Source organism: Coccinella septempunctata, chromosome 2, assembly GCF_907165205.1.
Source record: "Coccinella septempunctata chromosome 2, icCocSept1.1, whole genome shotgun sequence".
Classification (NCBI taxonomy): Eukaryota; Metazoa; Arthropoda; class Insecta; order Coleoptera; family Coccinellidae; genus Coccinella; species Coccinella septempunctata.
In genome coordinates, this window is record NC_058190.1 from 38,936,224 (window position 1) to 38,959,010 (window position 22,787).

General features: G+C 34.5%; 1 protein-coding gene across 2 annotated transcripts in view; it reads right to left on the reverse strand.

Moving 5' to 3' along the window:
- LOC123307549 (regulator of G-protein signaling loco) overlaps positions 1-21,014 on the reverse strand; it is a 36,835-nt gene extending 15,821 nt beyond the window's left edge. Inside the window, exons 1-2 of one of the 2 annotated variants that reach the window (XM_044889908.1) lie at positions 19,531-21,014; positions 17,914-18,888 (exon numbers count right to left, since the gene is read on the reverse strand). In XM_044889908.1, the coding sequence (XP_044745843.1) occupies positions 17,914-18,888; positions 19,531-20,883 (2,328 nt within the window). In that variant the 5' untranslated portion in view covers positions 20,884-21,014. The remainder of the gene's footprint in view (positions 1-17,913; positions 18,889-19,530) is intronic. The other variant, XM_044889907.1, reaches the window with a different exon arrangement.
- Positions 21,015-22,787: the final 1,773 nt, after the last annotated feature.

A 22,787-nucleotide genomic window follows, 5' to 3' on the forward strand; every position in this document is an offset into this window, starting at 1 on the left:
AGGGAAGATTTCTCACGTAATTTCAAGAAAAAAGTCCCATACACATGGGATCGAAAACGTTTCGTTTTTGAGATACAGGGTGATTTCTGATGATTTCGAGAGAATCGTTTAAACTTTTTTCTCTAAATCGGCAGCAGATACGACAAGACTAAAGGTGGCCATAAAGTTGAGTATAACAAGAATGCTTCTTTTTACTTTTTTCAAATTATAGGTGGCTTACAGTGTTCCAGAAAAAAAATCACCCGGTAGATTTGCAATCGAAATTGGTATGTCACGTTTTGTGAACTATCAACTATAATATTTACGCCAAATTTCGGTTGCATATCTTGTGAAGTGTAGATACTATAAGAGAAAATCTTGAAAAAAATTCTGAATTTAACACCCGGTATTTCTGAAAAGAATCGTATGCGGTCCTATGAATTAGAATTATTCAAGGAATCTCCCCTTTTCGTTTGTACCTCCTATTTAGGAACATCCTGTATAAGTATTTCCTATTCGGATGAAACATAGGTAATATGAATTTTCTCACATCGAATATGTTCTATAACGTCTGATATTTCAAAATATGAGGGTTATCATTAGTATGAGCAGATTCCAAGTCCAAAAGAGCACCACTTTTTGCATTTTTGCAGCGTAAAAAAAACGGGAGCTGGTCAAAGGCTGTGGCAACGTTGTTTTGACATTATCGTCATTTCACGTGTGCCTTTGTAGGTACCACTTTGTAAAGTATAACTTTTACAGTGAAAATGAATTTAAGTTAAGGGTAGAGTTAGGTGATGTATAACGTAAAGGAAAACTAAGATAGGGGGCTTGTTTTCTTGTTTTGGCGTTATTGGTGAAAATGAGCACCTACTTTTAAGATCTTAGAGACAATGTACCTTTGTAAGATATTTGCGAATTATTGATGATTCCGACGGAAAATATTCCACCAAATTGGGTTGTTTAAGACTCCTCACAAATTTTAAGCCACCATTTTTGACACATTACATGCTTAATATTTTTTGAATGATCCCGATTTGTAAAAAACAAAATATCCACTGTTTACACTCAGCTCCATGGTAGCCCCAACCCCAAACAAATTAAAATTGAAAAAATCAATATCGAGAAAAGAAATTAACACAAGATTCGTAAACAAACGTGATCGAAAAAAATTGGATTCACACCCAACCCACTCACCTATTTTTAAACAGCATTTTTCCACAAAAGGGTTATTCTCACGATATCGATAATTGAATATTCATCATCGTTTTGGCGGTTCGCTAATCATACTGAAAACTATCCAGAGTACTCAAACCCAACTTTTGCGACACATTGGCGTAGACGTACGTAGATACATATCGCAATAGACGGAATTTTAGCTGAGACAAGCGAAATGTCTCGCGCTGAGTTGAAGAGGAAGTCACGAAATGGGCGATATACACTTGTGGCAATCCGATATACACGGGGTAGGAAACAGGTGAACATATGGTTTAAAAAACGGTCGACTTTTGACAAGCACAGGTGCACCTGATGGTTTTACATTTTCCCTCCGGTAGACCTCGTCATGGGTGATTATGGCAAATAGCTTCAGTGCAACGACTCAAATTAATCAGGGATATTTTAAGCAGAGGGAGATTCGCATTGGACGTGGAAATTTGTCTCGATGAAAAACCGCTGCAATTCCGCCGTACAAATATTTTAACTGTAGATTCTTTAGGTCAAAAGAAACACTTTTTTCCATAACCATTTTTTCCGAATCGACTCGGTTTGAAAGAAACAGGCTGTTGAAAAACCATAAAAAAATTTCATTTTCAGTTCTATCCCACAAACGGTTTTATCGAATGAAATGAATTTCGGACTTAGACAAAAGTCTAAGATTTCGGAACATGGTTTTTCACTCATTTGATGAATGTTTTTCGAACACAAGATATCCCCCACGTCTTCCAGTTTTTTCATTATGACCATTACGTCCCATAAAAATGACAAAAATTAAAAAAACCCAACTCTTGAAACTAAGTTGGACGTTATCTAATGAATATTTGAACGTTTTGTAAAATAAAAGTATTCTTCATATTTTCTCGTATAATGCGCCGTTTTCGAGCAATTTCTCTGTTTAAAAGATACACAGATGTGTAGTGTCACAGATTTAGCTAGTTATTTTGAAAGTAATTTTGTTTTTCAAGCTCATTATGAAAATATATGTTAGAATATTTGTACGAGTCAAAGACTCAACCTGTTGTATAGTGATTTTCAAAAAGTTTGCACCCTTTTATTATTAATTCGTCAGAAATTATTTTTCCCGATAATAATTGGTACCTTGCCTCATATTTATAGTGATATTTTGATGTCTATTCACAATGTCTTTGAACTACTTAACATTTACCAGAAAGCCAATATTCAAAGAGTCACCCTGTATATAGGATTTTTTTGTTCCTTATACAATGGATTTCCCTCAATGCCATTCACAACACACTATACAGGGTGTATTTGAAGTTGAGGCTTTTTTTCAACAGAAGGTAGAACTGGTCAAAATGAAGCGTTTCACCAAAAATCACCTATACAAAACTTTCAAAATGACAAACTTGAAAAAAAATTGAAAATGTTTGTTAGCTGAATTATCGCAAAGCAGTGGGAAAAAAAACTTATCTCCTGATTCGACCATTTGGTTTCGTTAAGGATATTGGCTTGTTCGATATTTACGTGGTAATGAAAATGAAAACTTAGGATTCTCGAATTGTTCTCATTATTTTTTAGTAACTTACACGATTTTATGAAATGGCTCATTTCGATATCAACTGACAGAAGAGAATTAGGACACAAGTGTAAAAAATAGAATAATACTCCAAAATCTCACCAATAAAATTCGTCTAAATTATTCACGAATTTTTGCACAATGGGCATCACAATCTTCTTGTTCGAACATTCCAACAATCGTCGTAAAAATGGGATGAAATAGGGAACATCATAGCACTTTTTCAACATAACTAACATAAGCACTTTCAAGAAACTGCCTCGATTTTCTAAGGTTTTCTTCCACCCTAAATTGCACGATACAACAATTATGATTCTCTCAAAAGTGACCTGGTGCATCTAATCCGATGAACTTGGTACTGAACCATTCATTGTCCAGCAATATGTTTTGCGATGCAGGGGTCACCTTCCACAGTCTCGTACTTGAAAATTCAATGAAATTTTGTCGAACTTTTAGAGGTTGTATCTCAGCCATCTTGGATATTTATAGAGATTTTTTTGGTTGAACGACTCATTTTGATGAGTTCTACCTTCTGTCAAAAAAAGCCTCACCTTTGAAAACAACCTGTATATTCAGGAAATTAAACGTTATACAAGTCACAAAGCCTGTACCAAACAAATATCTTAATTCACCCTGGTGAATTTGTGAATTCTTCGATGAATGCCAATATTTCCATAGTAGTAGTAACAGTCGTTTATTGCAAATACATATAACATATAAGCAATTGACCATCGACCTGAATTTTTTTTCATATGATACTGCAACATCTAAATATGAAACTTTCCCAGTGTATCAGACCATTAGTTACTTTGAGGGATACCTATTCCCTCTACCACAGCATCAGATGCCTTTCATCTTTGAGTTGATTTTTTGAATTCAACAACTGATGTAACGTCTTCAGCATTAAACAATAATTTAATTTTCTTCCACAGCAAAAATTAATATATTTAAAAACTGATCTCTTGTCCTCTCTATGCAAAAAACTAGATTGAGAATCTCTTCAATCAGTTCGTATAATAAACATCAATTTAGTTCATCACAGATCTTCGAATTCATTTATTGGAGACATTTATTACTGAGATTTTACGTAGAAGGGACAACATAGCGCTGATTTAAAACCAAAAAATGTATTGAAAAGCGTCATAACCTCACATTTTCATACTATACAGTGTGGAATGTGTCAAATTTCCCTGACCAACCGAGTGCTTATATAAAAGTGAACGGAGTATACATCATTTATGTACATGATGACACGAAATATTTGTGGCCCCTTTTCGAAATTTTGACGTAGGAACGAACGACCTACTTAACAAGGTATCGTTATAGAGATTTGGCGTAAAATTCCAGGAAAAATATCGACACGGGTGAAATGGATATCCTCTGACGTACAAACGCCTAAACAAGATTCCATTAACGATTCAATACCTTCACATCATCGTTCAGCAATTCGACCAGCAGTGATGATATAGCATGTTCGTGACAGGACGCTAGTAGTAAACATTGTTCCCGAGCAGACATGTCATCGAGAAATCTAATTGACTTTCGTCGTGGTTAACAATTAGATCCGAATGGATAAATGTCGGTTTTAAATGTCCGATGACGTCGACGAACCGAAAATGGCCACTTCCTCTCATCATATTGTAATCTGCATTGCACAGAATCGTCGGGGAAGGTGCGACAGTTAGTCAGAGGTGGAAAAATGACGATCGTGAATAATAGGAACAGGAAATTGCAGAAACTGGGTCAAAACGTCGATGAAAAAGCTGCTCTTAGAAACCACCAATTCTTCATGGAATCACCCTGTATTTTACAGCAACAATTCATCAGTGAAAAAATTCGCTTACAAATGAGAGGTTGTCATTTTTTCTGTCTACGGTATGATACAGGGTGATTGATTTTATAAATGGCTGATGAATTACATTTTTTGTACCGAAGTGTACAAAAAAGTTCCGTGATGAAAAATACGTTTTCCAAAAAACATTTAAAGAGGGTGTTTCAGAAAGTCTGAAAGCCCTTATGTTTTCATTTGATCATTCCATGCTCCATTCTGAATCTTTTTTATTTCATACCTTTCGACGTGGGATATACAAAAGGCAACTTTTATAGAAAAATGTATATGTTTATGCTAAACAGATGAAGATGGTATTACGATTCGACAAAAAATTTGATATGAACTAACTTCAAAATTACCAACACCTTTCAAACCTGAGTTGATCTTAGAACATAGATACATGGAATGGAAAATAAACATTCCAAAGATTGGAGTGAGATAGTTGCTTAGTGTCGCCAATCACAATTGAGACATTTGTCTCGTAGATTGTCACATGTTCAGTACGAATAGATAGAAAGTATGCAAATTATTCAATATAACGCCACTGCCAAAGATTATAGAGTAGAAAAATAGGAAACGAAGCGACTAAAGTGATGTGAGCGCCATCTGTGTTTCAAAAGTGTATTTAAGGCCCCAAGACCTTGTCACAAAACAAAACCATACTTTTGTTTTGTCGCTCAGGATGTTTGTTTTCTGGTCACAACAAAGTCGATATTGAAATTGAAAACAAACAATAAAATTCAGATTTCCCGCCCTTCAATTATAAAACAGAAAACTGTTATCAAACAGTTTTTCTGTATTGACAGTACGTTTTCAGCGCCATCTCATCGTCAAATGTGTTTTCAATGGCTAAAATGTAGTCAGTTTTCAGTACTAGAGATATGAGGGCGTTTCCTATCTTTCTACTCTATAAATCTTTGGATTAAGTGCATATATCATAGACATAGAGACAATGGCATATATTAAAAAAATAGATCAATAACGTCAAAATATCCTGATCTGTATTTGACGTTCTGTGATCCAGTTCAGCACTAGTTCTACCAAACTGGGTGCATGTCCAATGGATGAGCCCATTGAGCCCAAGGTTTCCCAACGTGATACTTTGAAACAAAGAAGAAGAAGAAGAAGAAGAAGAAGAAGAAGAAGAAGAAGAAGAAGAAGAAGAAGTAGTTCTACCAACGCAATGGACGAGTTCAGGAACGTTTGCCAACCTTGTAAATGATGGAAAAAACTCTTTCAATGGAAACGCATTTTTTAAAAATTATATTTGTGCCTTTCGGTTGCTTTCATCATTTAACAATCCTTGGAATGTCCTCGGCTCTAAAATCCAAGTGATATAAAAGAAAATTGAAAACATAATTGTATCAATTTTGAATGCCGATTAATATGCTCCAAATTTGAATATTTCTTGTCTTCAAATACTTTTCTAGGTTAATTTGTATATTCCAGTTTTGTGATTGAAGCTGCAGAATATATTGAAAATCTTTTGTGACCAGATATTAAGCTGCGTCTGGACTTTCAAGGCCTACTGGGATATCAATCATTCTTGAATAGACTATAATAGTTAATGAAATTTCATTAATTATATCAATATCTTATTAGACCTAGGGCATTCCAGGTGAAAAAGACTCAGAATTTTCAGGAGAATGAAAAGATCAAACACAAAAAATACCGTATCTACTTGAAATAAGGAAATAGGGTAGGATCATAAGCAAGCACTCAGACACAACAGCCTGTAAAACTGTAAAATTCATTTCGAATCAAAAGGATTCTGATCGAATTCATACACAGTGTCACGAAAAATTTAAAGGGAGAGTGGATGTTGCATTAATTATCCATTCACTCTGCCCAGCTGCAGAGAATGTACCATCTAAATTCCAGAAGATTCAGCGTTTCCACAAAGAGCAACAACTCACTATGTATTTGGTTTTCACTTCGTGCGACATGAAGAGCAAGTGAAATGAAGGGGAAGTTTTCTCTACGTGAAAGGCCTCACGATACACTCAACATTTTCTGAACGATCCGGGAAGTGTAGAAATAATGATTAAAATTCCAGGTCGTATGAGCGATAAATCAAGAATTATTAGAACGAGAGGTCTAATTAAGACAACTCTCGAAGGATATTGCCGTATATTGTTACAATACCTTCCACAGTTTTTTCAAACATTTCACAAACCCGTAGCAGTATTTTATTACGGTAAAAGGAATGTTGCTAAATATAGAAGCGGGAATCGAGAGGGAAATGTTATATGAATAAAAGATTGATGGGTACGGAGCTTCGAAGGTTTACATGAACCAGATTCTGACCACAAGTGCATCCAACTGCTTCACTGCAAACTGTAGGGACAGCAATGGATGCCAGATGGAAGGAATATTACCAACAGTAATGGATAGACAATTAGTCTGCATAGACTAATTGAACAGTTAATCTATCTAAAACATCCCAGTTTATCCTAAAAGAACAGTTTATCCTAACAGAAAGAGAGAAATTTAGATGTTATCCCTATCAGCGTACAGGGTGTCCGAGTTAAAGTGTCCTTATACCTTATTGTGGAAACTAAAGGAGCTAGAAGAAAAAGTTGAATACTAAGCTGTAGGTGCTCACTGAAATAGCTGATACTTGTTTTTCAATGAATGTATCAAAACCAAATTTTTCCCATCTTTTGTCAACATATTGGATCATACGTTACATCTCTATTTTCAGTAATCTGATATACAGGGTCTTCAAAAACTGAAGTTAAAAATTCAAATAGAAGTTCAATCGCAAACTAATTTTTGCATCCTATATTTTTTCTTATTAATCATGTAGAGCAGGTTTAAATGAGCAAAAAATGTATTTAAACTTTTTCCGTAGAGTGAATAGTTTCAGAAGTATGGAAGAAAAAGTGCATTTTCCCGCAAGAACCAAGGATAATTATTAATTAGTTTTGCTGCTATAGTTGGCTTTGATTTTTTTGATATATTCAATTAATTAGATTGACTAATCAAAGACAAAAACTCTTTTACCCATCAGCTTAATTAATTAATTATCGTTGGTTTTGGGAAAATGCACTTTTTCGTCCATATTTCTGAAACTATTCACTCAACAGAAAAAGTTTGAATACATTTTTTGCTCATTTTAACCTGCTCTGCAAGAAGAACAAGAAAAAAATATGGGTTGCCATTTCAAAAAATTAAGTTTTGATTGAACTTCTATTTGAATTTTTAACGTGACGACCCTGTATATCAGATTGCTAAAAATAGAGATGTAACGTATGATTCAATATATTGACAAGAGCTGGGAAAAATTTGGTTTTGATACATTTATTGAAAAACTAGTATCAGCTATTTTAGTGAGCACCTACAGCTGTCAAAATTTTAGGAAAAAGTCGAATATCTCAGAATCGGTCCTATATAGGACCATAGTTGTTAAACCAAAGTTACCTTAAAATTTGACAAGGAATTCAAGAATGCAATAATAAACAGGGTTTTCCATTTAAAATAAGAAAGTTGATACCAACAGGGAAAAAACTGAGCACCCTGTATTAAGGTGGGCTATGAGAAATAATAGTTCAATCGATTACAGACAAGTTTCGTTTTCAACTTTTTCTTCTAGCTCGTTTAGTTTCCCCAATAAGGTATAGGGACACTTTGACTGGGACAGCCTGTACAAAATGCCGAGTCTTTACGTCTTTCACGTTAGTCTTGCTCTCATGGGCCCTCGATCCATTACCTAACAACACAACAAACAACAAGATATTGTGGTTTCATATTGAGAACAATTGTTCATTACGCATACCTCTTAGTCATAATTACAATGCATGAATGTAATATTGGACGTCGAAGGACAGTCTTGCGTTTGTTTTCGATCCTTCATGTGTGAAGGAAATGACGTTTCCGCCAAAGTTCACGGTACCTTATCGTTCAACGGATGCGGTTTTTCTCCGGACCTGATTAAAGCATAATGCGAAAGAGTCTGCAACTTTAACCCATTTTTGGAAAGTGGTATAGCTCGAATATCGCATCTTATTGTTAAACCTCGATAACGAACAACGAGTGAAACAGAAACAATAGCCAGGATAACCCTCATCTCTGAAACGCTCACTTTAGAAACCATTTGAAGTGAATCAAAATGAAAAGCACTGCAATTCTTACAGCAAGGTTTATTATTTTCCTCGAAAGATCCAAACTTTTTCCATTATAAATCAAAACTGAATCAAATTTCAATATTTGTCTCCACCATCTAAAGGTGCAACTTCGGTAGTTACAAATATCTTCTTGCGTTTGGTTGTAAGGTAAATTTGAAAGTTCGTGTGTTTGGTAGTATGTCTGTCTTTGTATAACTCCGGAACCAGATGTGCGATTTTGATGAAATTTCACTATAGGTAGTGTAGAGAATTTATTCAAGTAGGTTTCTGTATGGAATTTGTATTATTTTTTAATACAGGGTGTCTGTGAACAAGGAAGGACTTAGGGAGATGATTCCTCGATGAAAATAAGCAGGGGTAGTTCCTATAAATTTTTTTCGAAATCGACCTCCCTTCCAAGATACAGCCTTCGGAAAGTTCTAAAAAACACCGTTTCATAAAACTATACATAATATGAAGCACTAAGTAGACGTTACTCACACAATTTTTTTAGATCCCATAACTTTATTATTAGAGGTTGAAAATAACAACCTCTTATGATTTTCCTTCAAAAATTGTTTTCGTGGGATAGATTTTCGAAAAATAAAATTCTCTTATGGTTTCCCATTCAATTCTGGAGAAAAAAGTCTCTTGCAAAATTTCGATACTGTCGAAACTTTTTTCGAAATAAATGAAAATAAAATAAAATAACAAGCAGTTCTGATCACTGTCCATTCCATTTCATCGTATGAGAGTTCCATAGAATGACTACCCCCCGCTAAAATACATGCATCAACTCTCTGCCTCATAGACCTTCGTATAATGCTTGTAAGTTTTTATTTATTCCGAGAAAAGTATCGACTGTATCGAAATTTTGCAAGAGACTTTTTTTCTCCAGAATTGAATGGGAAACCACAAGAGAATTTTATTTTTCGAAAATCTATCCCACGAAAACAATTTTTGAAGGAAGATCATAAGGGCTTGTTATTTTCAACCCCTAATAATAAAGTTATGAAATCTAAAAAAATTGTGTGAGTAACATCTGCTTAGTGCTTCATATTATGTAGTTCTATGACTCAGTGTTTTTTAGAACTCGTAAAAAAAAATTAAAAACTATCAACTCGTCATCGCCTTCCAAAGGCTGTATCTTGGAAGGGAGGTCGATTTCGAAAAAAATTTATAGGAACTACCCCTGCTTATTTTCATCTAGGAATCATCTCCCTAAGTCCTTCGCATTTGTTTACAGACACCCCGTATATTGCAAAAATTTTCATATTGAATATTGATATATACCAAAATTACGCTGGAATAACTAAAAAATTATTCATTATTCCTAATATTACCTCTCACGTGGTAATTTCTATGTTTCAACTGTATTAGTTCGTAATTCAGGCTATTGCTCAAAGATGTAGAACATTTCCGAATTTGGGTTAGGATCCGTAAAGCCACCAATGTCGATTGTTTTGATCCCGAATAGTATATACTACTTCCCCTTAAGCTAGTTAGCCATATTTTATAATCGTGAACTAGAGCGTTCTTTGTTGAACTACAGATCAACGGGTTTATCCAACTCGCCCTAACAGTCATCAAATAACAGAATGGAAATTCCAATTTTTTATTACGTTCTCATAAAGTTTATCAGATGATCACACTTTTAATTTATAGCTAGGAACATTAGAAGGCCTTCCCTTGTACAAAATTAGCAGCATTTTCACTCGTCAGCGCTCACGAGTCGCCTCTGTCCGTCTCGCAACCGACGACCTCTACAAATTTCAGCGTTCCTATCCAGCGTCATGTTTTATTCACGGAAACTTATCGTTGACCGTTTTGGTGAATTGGTCGGGGGGGCCCCTCAGCTATATTGGCGTGGGAATCGTTGCAACAAAACAATATATCTTTGTATCTCGGACCGTGATAATAATAAAGCAACTCTACGACGATTCTGAACGTCGCCTCCTAGTTTCGTGTTTACTCAACTCAACTACGAGATCGGAAAATAGAATGGGATGATTTAAATTCGGCTCGTCTATAAAACAATCCGTTACAATTATCTAATAGAATGAAATCTTAGTATGTCGATGGCGGATTTGTCTTTTGTTTGAGAATTTCGTGGCGGATTAACTACATTCACAACACCTATTAGGGGAATTTCTAAGTTCTCAAGCTTCTTCGTATAAATTGATGGACATTGAGATCGTGCGAAAACAGATAGTTTTTAAAGGAGTTTCTCATCAATTTACATCGGAAATTTAACACGAATGTTCACTTTTGTTCGAAATTATCGAAATAAACTAGGCAGCCATGAAGTGGGGCAGCTCAAGAACTGCCTTAGTTTGACTAGTTATAACTTCGACATTTTTTTGGTGATGATGGATTTTCACCCATATGCAAAGTGTTGTCTTCTGTCTGTATGCCACTGACGCAAGATAATTTCTTTTCAATCCCTTCTTGTTGTACAGTCTTGTGAATGCAGGACAGCTGAAAATTTCCGCTTTTTGGAAGAAGAATTTAGGAATAGCAATTAGCCTACAAAGTTTTTTTTATCCTGGGTGGATTGTTAGGGCATCTTCGCCACTTTTCGGATACAATACTTCGCTATGGAAATATGGCCATTTTATCGAATCAATTTTTTTCTAAAAATCCTAGCTATGAGCTTCAGATTTCTTCGACGATGTTGGATTTTTGGCCAGTGGTGTGAAGCACCATCCTTTTTACATGACTGGTACAGGAAATTTTCTTGTAAAGCTCTTCTCGTTGTACAGGGTGTGAACGTATACAAACAATTTTTTTTTTTGCTGAGAATTCAGAAATATTGAGTGACCTTATTTTGTTTATGTGGGTAGATTAGTCATTAGTTTTCACCTCGGGAAATTGTGGTCATTTTCTCGATTGCGCTGTCATAAAAATACCGCTATTTCATGAAATTCTGTTTTTATCGTAAAATTGAACTTTTTCATACAAGCTGAGTCTTCGACTCGTACAAATATTTCAACAGTAGATTCTTGAGGTAAAAAGAAACACTTTCTTTCTATACCATTTTTTTCCGATTCGGCCCTGATAAAAAGATAGAGCCATTTTAAGTTTTCATGAGCTGTGCCAACTCTGGAAAAACAAAATAACCTTCAGAATATCTAGCTAAATCTGTGACACCACACACCTGTGGATCTTTTAAACAGAGTTGTATTCGGTCAATGTACCCAATGTTTCAAATTTCACAGATACTTTTTAATTTTTGAATATCAAAGTACTCGAAAACGGCGCATTATACGAGAATATATGAAGAACACTTTTATTTTACAAAACGTTCAAATATTGATTAGAGAGAGTCCAACTTAGTTTCAAGTGTTGAGTTCTTCGAATTTTCGAATGGTCGTAATGAGAAAACTGGAAGACGTAGGTGATATCTTGTGTTCGAAAAAGATTCATCGAATAAATGAAAAAATTTATTCCGAAATTCAATGCATTCGATAAAACCGTTTGTGAGATAGAAAAAAAATAACATTTTTTTTCTGTATCTTTTGAACCGATCCGTTTCGGAAAAAGTGGTTTTTACCTCAAGAATCTACTGTTAAAATATTTGTACGAGACGAAGACTCGCCCTGTATAACATATTATATTATAATATATATTTTAGGAATACTCAATCAATGCTCAATTTAAATTTATGAAGATAATAGTGCTTTTATATCTATTTCAAGTAATTTCATTCAAAATTGTCGAAAATATATCCATGTTGTCTATCCTTATATATAAAAATGGAGCCCTATTTTCCGTTGTCATCGCATTACTCTAAAACGGCTGATCATATTTTAATCATTTATACTATGAAACTTTCCTCATACTTTGTAAAAGGTTTCAACGAAAGAATAATTTGGAAAAGTTGCCTGTGAATCTGGGAAAATCAAAGAAAATTAACGAAATTTAAATTTCGCGAGTGTATGTTGGGTAGTCTACCCTGCCCGGAGGAGGGGAGACTTTTCAACCCTTTTCTTCCTAGCCCCTCAATTAGTTTTGCAATTTTCAATACTACTTGCATTCGCAATGAGAGTAAATAAATGGCCCTTGAGTATCTGAAGCATTAATCTGGAAAATTCATGCTCTTCACTTAGTCTATTGTATGTAGCCTGTTCCTGCGTTGACAAACCCTCAACTTATTTGTTTAAGTAACAGACAAAACGAAGAATGACTAAAAATGTTGTTTACAAAGAGGCACTCCAATGAAAAAGTCAATAAATTTTTTTAATAACAAGTTTAAAATAAAATCATTTTTCACTTTTCTTACTGACTTAATTCGTTTTATATCTCATTTTACGATTCTCTCACTATGGCGAGATAAAACTTCAATATTTGGCAGCAAATATTGATTGAACAACGGATATAGTATTTTTGGAAGTTTCATTTCATTTCCTCAGGGTAATTTTCAATTTGATGGAGTGGAAATGAAAAATTTTCTTTATATATATGTTTATACCCGAATTAATGATTTATTGAGCATTCTGAAATAAGAGTAAGGACGTATATTGTGCAAGCAAAATTTTAATTTCAAGTTGAAATAAGAAACAAATTAGTTAGAATTTTGTCTCCATATTATTCAATTTTGAACACTAGTAAAATCTGCAAAAATGTTTTTTCCCTGATAACTTCTCATGCCCATGTTCTATTGTTTTTCCAAATCATATTCGGATAGCCTTTAAAGGCTAGTTGATAGTTCACTTTTCAGTTCCCTTCTCAATGAATAAATCCAGTGGCACGCTTACATACGTGATACACACTGTACCTTTCAATAGGTCAAACCCAAGGTACGTTAGATGAAAAAGGTTTCAAACCTTCAGGAGAATAAAAAGATACAAAAATAAGGAACTCATGTGAAATAGGGGATTAGAATGACAAACAGGTTTCTGAATTACCCTATACTATAAATGAAAATATTTTTTTCATCCATTTAGAATTAGGAAACTTTTATACAAAACTTTTTTCTAAACAGTCGCATAACATCTCTACAAGAGGGGGCTTTATAATAATCAATCACCCCTCAACATTTAAACTACACGTCCAGCGAATTTTGAAAGATTGAAAGTTGCTTCGTATCTCCAGGCCTAACAGTCAACATATTCGCGTGCAAAAACACGGGGAACCACGGGAACTCCTTTATTTGCAAATCGTTCCGGATTCAAAGCTTCAAAACTATAAATACCACTCACCCAAAGACATGCATTCTCGACATGTAACAAGTAAAAAACGGAAACCCATCGGACGCGAACACGATTCCAAGAAAAACTACACAGAACTGAGAGAAACTCGAACGATCAAAACAAACCGTTCGGACGAGACCGAATATCGATCACAACGTAAATATTTACCCGAAATAAATTCGTATCATTCGTCTTGGGCACTTACAGGCATATTTCCATGTTTTCGAGGCAGATCAACAAAGGGAATATATAAAGATGCGACGAGGTCTTTCCATAGGAACGTCGAAAATAAACAACGAATGAAAAAAAAAACCGTTTCACGCTTCGTCGATGATTCACTTGCACAGAAACGCGCGTTGGGGCTTCTTGGAAATCGCGTAAAGACTAAACGTGGAAACGGCACGGTTCAGCGCCTCCTAGGAGCCGACCCAGCTGAGAGTCTTATCGCTTATCACTTTCGAAATTGAATCTTTCTGGCGGCCCGGGTAGGTTCGCGAAAAAGTGACACACCTACGCGAGCGACTCCAGTCGTCTCGGCCTACTATGCCGAAGGATTAGTTTTCAACATCCGCCGGCGATTCCGCAAAGTTTTCTAGGTTCGTTTTTCCGTGGAGAGGATAATTATCGTCTCGGAAGAAGCGAAATCGCGAACGTGAATTACCCGCTGCGGTCGATAATGACAGGACTGTATCGGTCGCTAGATGAAAGTTGGAGAATGCACTTAGAACCGGCGATATACAGATGAGGAAAAAGCGTAATGAGAACGGGGCAAATGGCTTTTGAACGACTCGTTCAAAATCGTATTCAACTCCTTTGTTCTCTTAGGACAACCAGGTCTGTTGTAAGTGTATCCGACAGTAGGGCGACACTGAAATTGCTCTCATCTTTAAGACATTTCAGAACGCAGATAGAAACAAGCTAATTACGAGGATGTATTATTGATATCTAGTTAGCCTAGACCAGTTCCATGCATAAAAAAAATATTGCGTTACCATAGCAACGAACAATAACTCATTAGAAGTGTCAGTGTGAAGTTTGAGGTCAAAAAAGTAAACCAGAGTTACGCAATAAATTAAAAGAAAGAAAATGTCCACCAAATTGTGAAAATCGAAAAATTGGAGTATGTAGCCATCATCAAGTACATGTATTTAAAAGGGTTAAGAGGTATGCAGCTTTACGAAGATATGCTTAATACCCTAGGTGATCAATGTCCTTCGTATGCGACCGTGAAAAATTGGACTGCAAGCTTCAAAAGATGTAACTTTTCCAGTGAAGATGATGACCGATCGGAAAGGCCAGTTTCTGTGTTAGTCCCGAAATTATCGATGCAGTTCATGACATGATTTTATCAGACCACCGAATTGGGCTAAAACGGATATCTGAAGCACTGAATATTTCATACGAACGCGTTCATCATATAGTTCATGACAATTTGGACATGAGAAAAATTTCTGCAAAAAGGATCCCCAAATGTTTGAATGTTGACCAAAAGCGTGCAAGGGTAGAAGCATAGCGTTCGACCTGTGCTCGATTTGAAAACGATGTAGACTTCTTGAACCGAATTGTTACTATGGATGAGGCTTGGGTACATTTCTACGATCCAGGAACAAAGCAACAATCGATTGAATAGTGACACTCTGGTTTTCCAAGACCTAAGAAGTTTCGTGTCCAAAAATCTGCTGGAAAAGTTCTTTCTTCAGTTTTTTGGGATTGCCATGGAGTAATCATGAATGATTTTTTGGATAAGGGTAGAACAATAACCAGAGATTAATATTAGACATAACTGACCACTCTACGGGAAAAAATTTAAGAGAAAAGACGCGGAAAGCTATCCAAAAAGGTGTCTTGTTTTTGCAGAACAAAGCCCCTGCACACAAATCTCATGTTGCCATACAAAAAATTCGTGGTTTAGGGTAACCCAACGAGGAGGTAATAAAAGCTGTGGAGGTCTGGTTTGCAGAGCAAGAAGAAACATTTTTTTGAAAGGTCTAGAGACGTTGCAGGTTCGCTGTAATAAATGTATCCAATTAAGAGGAGAATATGTTGAGTAATGAAATATTTTGACAATGAAATTTTGTTTGGTTCTATAGTAGGCTAAGAATTTTTCAATATATTCTAGTAAATACAGAAGAGTAACCTTGTATAATATTGAAACTAGTGATAGACCAAATCTCTCTCTCTCTCTCTCTCTCTCTCTCTCTCTCTCTCTCTCTCTCTCTCTCTCTCTCTCTCTCTCTCTCTCAACTTGAGAATTTGGTCGAACGGTTACATGCTGCCATCTTCACTCTGAGAGTTAAGAAAGTGAATCGAGTTGGACCTCGTTTCTCACCAGATGGCGCTAAGATATATTCCTTCAACGAAGCGACTACTGCTGGCAATGAATAAAGGGACCAACAATTCTTCGTAATTTTATTGGCTAGTTGTGCTACCTTATTGGCAAGCTGTATATTAGTAGGGATTTATAAAAAAAATCCTGATAATCGATGCAAACTGCATTCGAAATGTTGAAATTTTAATGACCATAACGGTGTTCTTGGAAGAGAAAAATTAAGAATGTTTATGAAGAGTTACTAACCATATTTTTGAGATTATCAAGAAAATTCATTCAGAAGAGTTCATACGCAATAAAATTCAGATTGTAAAAAACTCCCAAAAAAGTTTTCATACTTCCAAGCTCACCAAGAAGAACGAAGATCTCATATTTATGCAACTTATGAGCGCCCCCTAGCCTAATTTCCTCAAACCATTCTGAAAAATCCATTCCAAAATTAATTACTTCTGCTAAATAAATTATTTTCAATAATATATCTTCACAATAGTAATAATAATAAAACCTTACCCTAAAATATTCAAATTTATATCGAACTATTCAACTACCACATATACGAAGGAATAAAATAAATAACACTGATACCTCAATAACGTTCCCACGTTTCTCCCAACAAAAACATTGAATTGTGTGAAAATCAATACACGAATCCATTCAGATATAGCGAGTTGAAATAGATCGCACTTATTTGAATTAAAACGAAAATAAATACGTACATCAACAATTATTATCTTATGTTGTCTGACATCAGTGACTAATCATTGTATAATCAAATATATGAGTAATTAATTTGGTCGAGTCGGAACTAAATTCTATTTGAAACGGATGAGTAACTACAGGAAATGCAGAAATTAATAGTAAATTCAGTAATCATCCTTACTGATCATTTATGAGTTCAAATGGAAAATATTTCTGTTTTCATCTGTCCTCCATATGGATCAACAAAAACTACTATCAGGAATGTGAAATATTATTTACATGAAAAGTAAATGTCCATGAAATTTGCAATTGGAAGTATGTAGTTCGTTGTTTGGTAGTTTGGTGATAAGGAGGATTAAATTTTTGTTCTCGATTCTTTGATGAAATGTGATAATTTCAATTGAAAGTAGCAGGGTCTTGTTTTGCAGCCAGCTAGATCGAAAGATTCATAATTCTACTAGTGTTCCTCCTCGGGGAAGACGTAAAAAAAATTATGCAGTGGGGGTTCATAGAGCAGGGCAGTTAAAAGATCAATTATCCAAGTCCTATATTTAGGAACGAAAATAATGTGTCTAATGTTGCAATTTAATCAGCAATTTATAATTTGACTGTTCATAAAAGGTAGGTAACATAACTGTTACTGCGACAAAAAACAAATGAAATATTACCTACTATTAATTTTATGGAACCTCAAAAACCGAAATAAAGGCTAGTAGGGAAAAACTGTCTTTACATTTTTTGCTTTCAATATTAATAATTTTTCTGTACATAGAAATGTTTCCAGAACATCTTAATACTGTCCGAAATATCTGGTTTTTATAAATCCAAAATTTTCTTGTTTCAAACACAATTATTATAAAAAAAAACCCAATATTAATTCCTCATGATGTTTCTGTCATACTAAATAATGTTAAAGGATTAAAATACTTCCACCTCTACATAGTGTATAAAAATAAGTTAGTCTACTGTGATGGTTACTAATAGGCTGCTAAATTATAAAACTATAAAAAATATCTAAAACATACCATAAAACAAGACATTCCAGTTCCTTCCTGCATTCTCACATCGGGTTCACTTCTGGCAATCTGCCTCCTCTCTCGATTACTGCCCCAGTTGGAGAAGAACAAGTCGTTCAAACTGCCATATCCCAACTGCTGACCGAAATCCATATTATTCAATTCCTCATAACTATAGTTTGGTTTGGAAGTGCCACACTTCTTAGGAGTCAACTTTTTCTTATTATTGCCACACTTGTTCAAGTCATCGCAACTACTAGCCAATTTTGGGGTGTGTTTAGATTTGCGTTCGAAGAAAACCGCACTTGGCGTCTTGAAAACGCTCATAGAATTGCCCAATTCAAGGCTTCGTCCACTGCCCATCGACAAACTGTCTGCGGATCTCTTGAATTCAGTTTCCTCCTTGTTTGGAACAGAGTATACACAAATGTTTGATCTATCAAGCTCCATTTCAATTGGGACATCGATAGGTCTTTCTTGATAGCTATTTATATTGCACTGATTGAAAGTGAAGTTATTTCCAGTCATTTCAAACTCATTAAAATTACTCTTGATATCACATTCCTTAAAACCTCCAGCATTGACAATTGATTGGTCATACCTGTTAGGGACACTCCTAACACAAGCTTCGTTAGTTTTAGTGTTATCATCAGAACTGGTGAAACTTGAGGGTGAAACGTTTCTAGTTAGTTTATCGAAAGAGGGTCTGAATGATAGTTTTTCAGAATGGGAGAAATTATTCAGCTGGCCTTCTATCTTATTACTGTTTTTTGTGTTTTCCACCTTTGAGTCACCAAAACTGTTCTTTATGCTCACACCCTCGTATGTTTTTATATTCTGAACATTATTCAATGGCTTTTCATTATTGAGCACCATTTTCAATAAAGCATTAGGTTTCACTTCTTCAGGATTCAAGCAATAGTCAGAACTTCTCACAATATTTTCCCTATTATCCACATTTTCTTCTACGATGAAATTATTATTCTGGAAAGGAAAAGAAAATAATGCAAATGCGAAGGAATACGGTGTTACCTGGATATGAGAGTTTCCTTGATTTAATGAATTCTTTGAAATATCCGTAAAATACCTTTACAAACGTACTTATTATGGATATAATTATTTATTTCTATCATAGATTTTTGTCAACTTATAACCTTCTTTCCAATTAATTTTAATTTATTTATTAAATTTTCCGCTTCAACATCTAAGTCGTTAGAATAGTGACATGGATTACAAATAATTATCTCCAAATTTGTACATGCTGGGAGTTTCTGAGGAGTTTGTAAAAATTATCAGGAGATATTCAGAAATTTCATTCATATACTAAAGTTGAAGGGAACTTGGGTTTGTGTTGAATCTATTACTTAAGTAGAAATTGGCTATTATATATAGGGAACAGAATAGGGAAATTATTTAACTTTTGGGTATCGAATTTAATATTAACTCAATAATTGTTGTTCAAGTAAAAATAATAAAAAAAAAAAATAGAAAGAAAATCATCCCAGAAATTTCAAAGCTTCCATTTCTGGAAACCATCTATAAGCTTTTAAATACAAAAGAGTGTCTATATAATGGTGCAAGAAACCTTTCTTTCATATATGTAAATAAATGCAAATTATAACTCACATATTTCCTTGAACTCTCCAAATGTCTTGCAGGAAACTCGACCAATACAATTCTATCACTTATTGAATTGAAATCATCTCTGAATCCTATTCCTGAATCTGAATTGCTGGAAGCACTGGGTTGTGGAGAATTAGCCAATAGGGGTAAAGCTCTTTCCTCAATATTCAGTCTAGCACTATGAACATCACACTGCAACTTATACATGCTCTGTATCAAACTCACAATATAGAGTGAATCTTTAGGAAACTCTAAACAGCGGCCCGATATAGGATCTACACTGCAAACAATATTGAATATTTCTGCTTTCCTTGCATGAATATTATGATCAATTAGTTTTGGATCTGTTACAAATATATGGCAACTGTTAGAAATATCTATATCTGAGTAACTTTTCTTCGTATTCAAGTTTGAATGCCAATCATCAACATTTTGTCTTGAATTTGTATCAGAAATTGCACTAGTAACCAATCCAAAATATCTCGAATCCTTATCTCTAGCAGATCCAACATAAACTACCCTATTTGTTGGATATATAGCCAGTATTTGATTCGATGAATTTTTCAAAGTCAAACAAGTAGGCAAAATAGTCATTAGGACTGCTGTAGGGCTTCGTTTCTCTTGTCTCAACTTTTTTATACAATTACATACTGTTTGGAGCCTTGTTTCAGGAGACAGTTGTTCTGGCATTTCTATAGTTCCAAGATACCCAACTAATGTTTTGTATTCAATTGGACCACCTTGATCTTCAAGGGCTAACCCTTTTAAATGGCCGTCAGATGAGAACTGCTTCTGTGTCTCCATCGCTCCAAGATATCCAACAAGTGCTTTATAATCTCTAGAATTAGCTTGATCACCTGAATTGTTAGCGAGGTTTGTTGGAACAGAAGCTTCTGTATTACCATTCGAATACTTTAGTAAACAATTATGATTGGCATTTTTCAATAAGAATAACCCATCATGGTTTTTACGATTGATTAGTCTATGAGTCCTGGTAGGTTTTGGTTTGTGCTTTGGTTTTCTACAAGTTATAATACGGCTCACATCTAAATCTTCATCACTACTATCAGAATAATAATTCTCAGCTATAGTCATTTTAATAGGTGCAACACAACTTCCAATCAGGTTTACTACAGCATCATGTGTTGTTTTAGAAACTGATACATCATTCACTGAAATCAAAAAATCACCAGCACGTAGCCCTGCTTGATCTGCAGGTGAATCTTTCACAATACAACTCAAAATACACGGCTGTTGTCCTGAAATCGTAAAACCAAAACCATTTGGTCCTCTAGCCACTTCTACTGTTCGAATTCCGTAATTAGGACGTTTTTTCCTACGCCTATTGGGATGCATTTTGTATTTAGGTCAATGATGTAAAAAAAATTACTTCTTCACAAATATTTTTGCTTCGGGGTCACTCCCCCACGTTCTTTAAAACTTGTTTGTATTTTTAAACTGTTATTTGTAAATGAACAGTTTGTTTGCAATGACATTTGAAACTGTCAATCCCCCTGGCGGAAAATAGTTGAACCGAATACTTTCACTAGAACGGGAACAAATGCTACAAATAATTCGGCCAGATGTCGCAATTGTGCCTGAAGACATGAATTCTTTACCTTTTTGGGTACCTCAAAAACTTTATTTTATAATTTAATTATTCAATTCTTAGAACGAATAAAAGCTATGGAGAACTTGTTGTTTCGTGCAATATATAACTACTCATCTAAAAAGTTTTCTCAGAAAATACATTTGATGTATATAATATATCTAGTTTGTTGATGAAATTATTTTAGATAAGAAATTTCATAATCATAAAGTATTAAAACATTGTTTTGGAATGTTAAGTTTCAATATATAATACTTAAAACATATTTGAATTTATTAAACAGGATATAGGACCTAAAAGTGGTATGGAGGAAAATGTAGGAATATCAATAATAACACCTTTGTTGATAAAAAGTATATACACATAAGAATAACAAATTTACAAAAAAATTAAAAGTATATTTACAGGTAAACAATATGAAAAATAAAATTAAAATGCAAGTAACCAATTATCTCAATTGCAAGCTGCACCCAATAAATCAAATAGGTTCTTCAATTTTTCAATATACTTTATAGAACTTTTTTTGCTCACAGAGGAGGATATGGCTATTCGTTCTTGGATATTTGTTTGTAATTCCAAAGTTTCTTTGAGCTTTCCTGAAATCTCATCGATGAGTTCAAATTCTTTGATGGATTTGTGAGATTTAAAAAAATGTTGGAGGAATTTGCAGCATTCATTCATTATTTTCACTAACGATAACCATTCCTCTTTTTTTGAAAGACTTTTCACACCGACCAGCAGTAATTCTCTACAAGCTGCTCCAAGAATATTTGACAAATTGATCAGTTGATTCAAATTTTCTTGTTCTGTGGATTTCTCAAACTCCTTCAACTGATCTTCAATTCCTTTCAAAATAATGACCAATTCATTAGTTCCAATAACATTCTGAAGATTCCCTTCTTTCTGTTCACATTCTTCCTTCATTTTATTAATTTCATAGTTTTGGTAATCGATCTGTTGTTTTAATAAAGTTTCGAAATGATGAAACGAAGTTGAAATTATCCGTTTCTTAGCCATGGCCTGCAAGTATTCATTATAGGCGTAATCTAACTTTTTAGTATTATTTCGTCCACTTGAATCGGAGGTAGATATTCTAGTAGAATCAAGATCAAGCCGAAGTCTACTGCCAAAAATAGTGGATGAAGCTAAGGGTGCAAAACCAGATATTTGCTTCGAATGTTTTTTATTAGCACTCATTTTCAGTCTCATAAACAAAACTTGTTTTTGTATTTTGACAGCTCGCAAATCCGTTATTTTCAAATTTAAACGAACATAGAACTGACTCAAATTTGGACATTTGTGATTTGTAGATTATCTGTGATCTGTAGCGTTTTTTATTGGCAAACCAATCAATGTTCAATCCTGAGCGACGCGTAGCGGAAACATCCTAAACTATCCTATTGAGGCGTTTCCCATTTACAATTTACACACACATTTGAATTGTTATCATTTGGAATAATCAAATAATGAATAAAAGTTAGTTTTCAATATCTCTACGACTTGAAATTAGAGTAAATATAGCACTTCTATTTAATGAATGAAAGTTATAACTAGTAATTCAACCTTTGATTTCATTTTTAGATTATATTAGTAATCTTAGATCGTAAAATCGTAAAACTAAGGATAAGAGCAAGAATAATTCGATTGAATG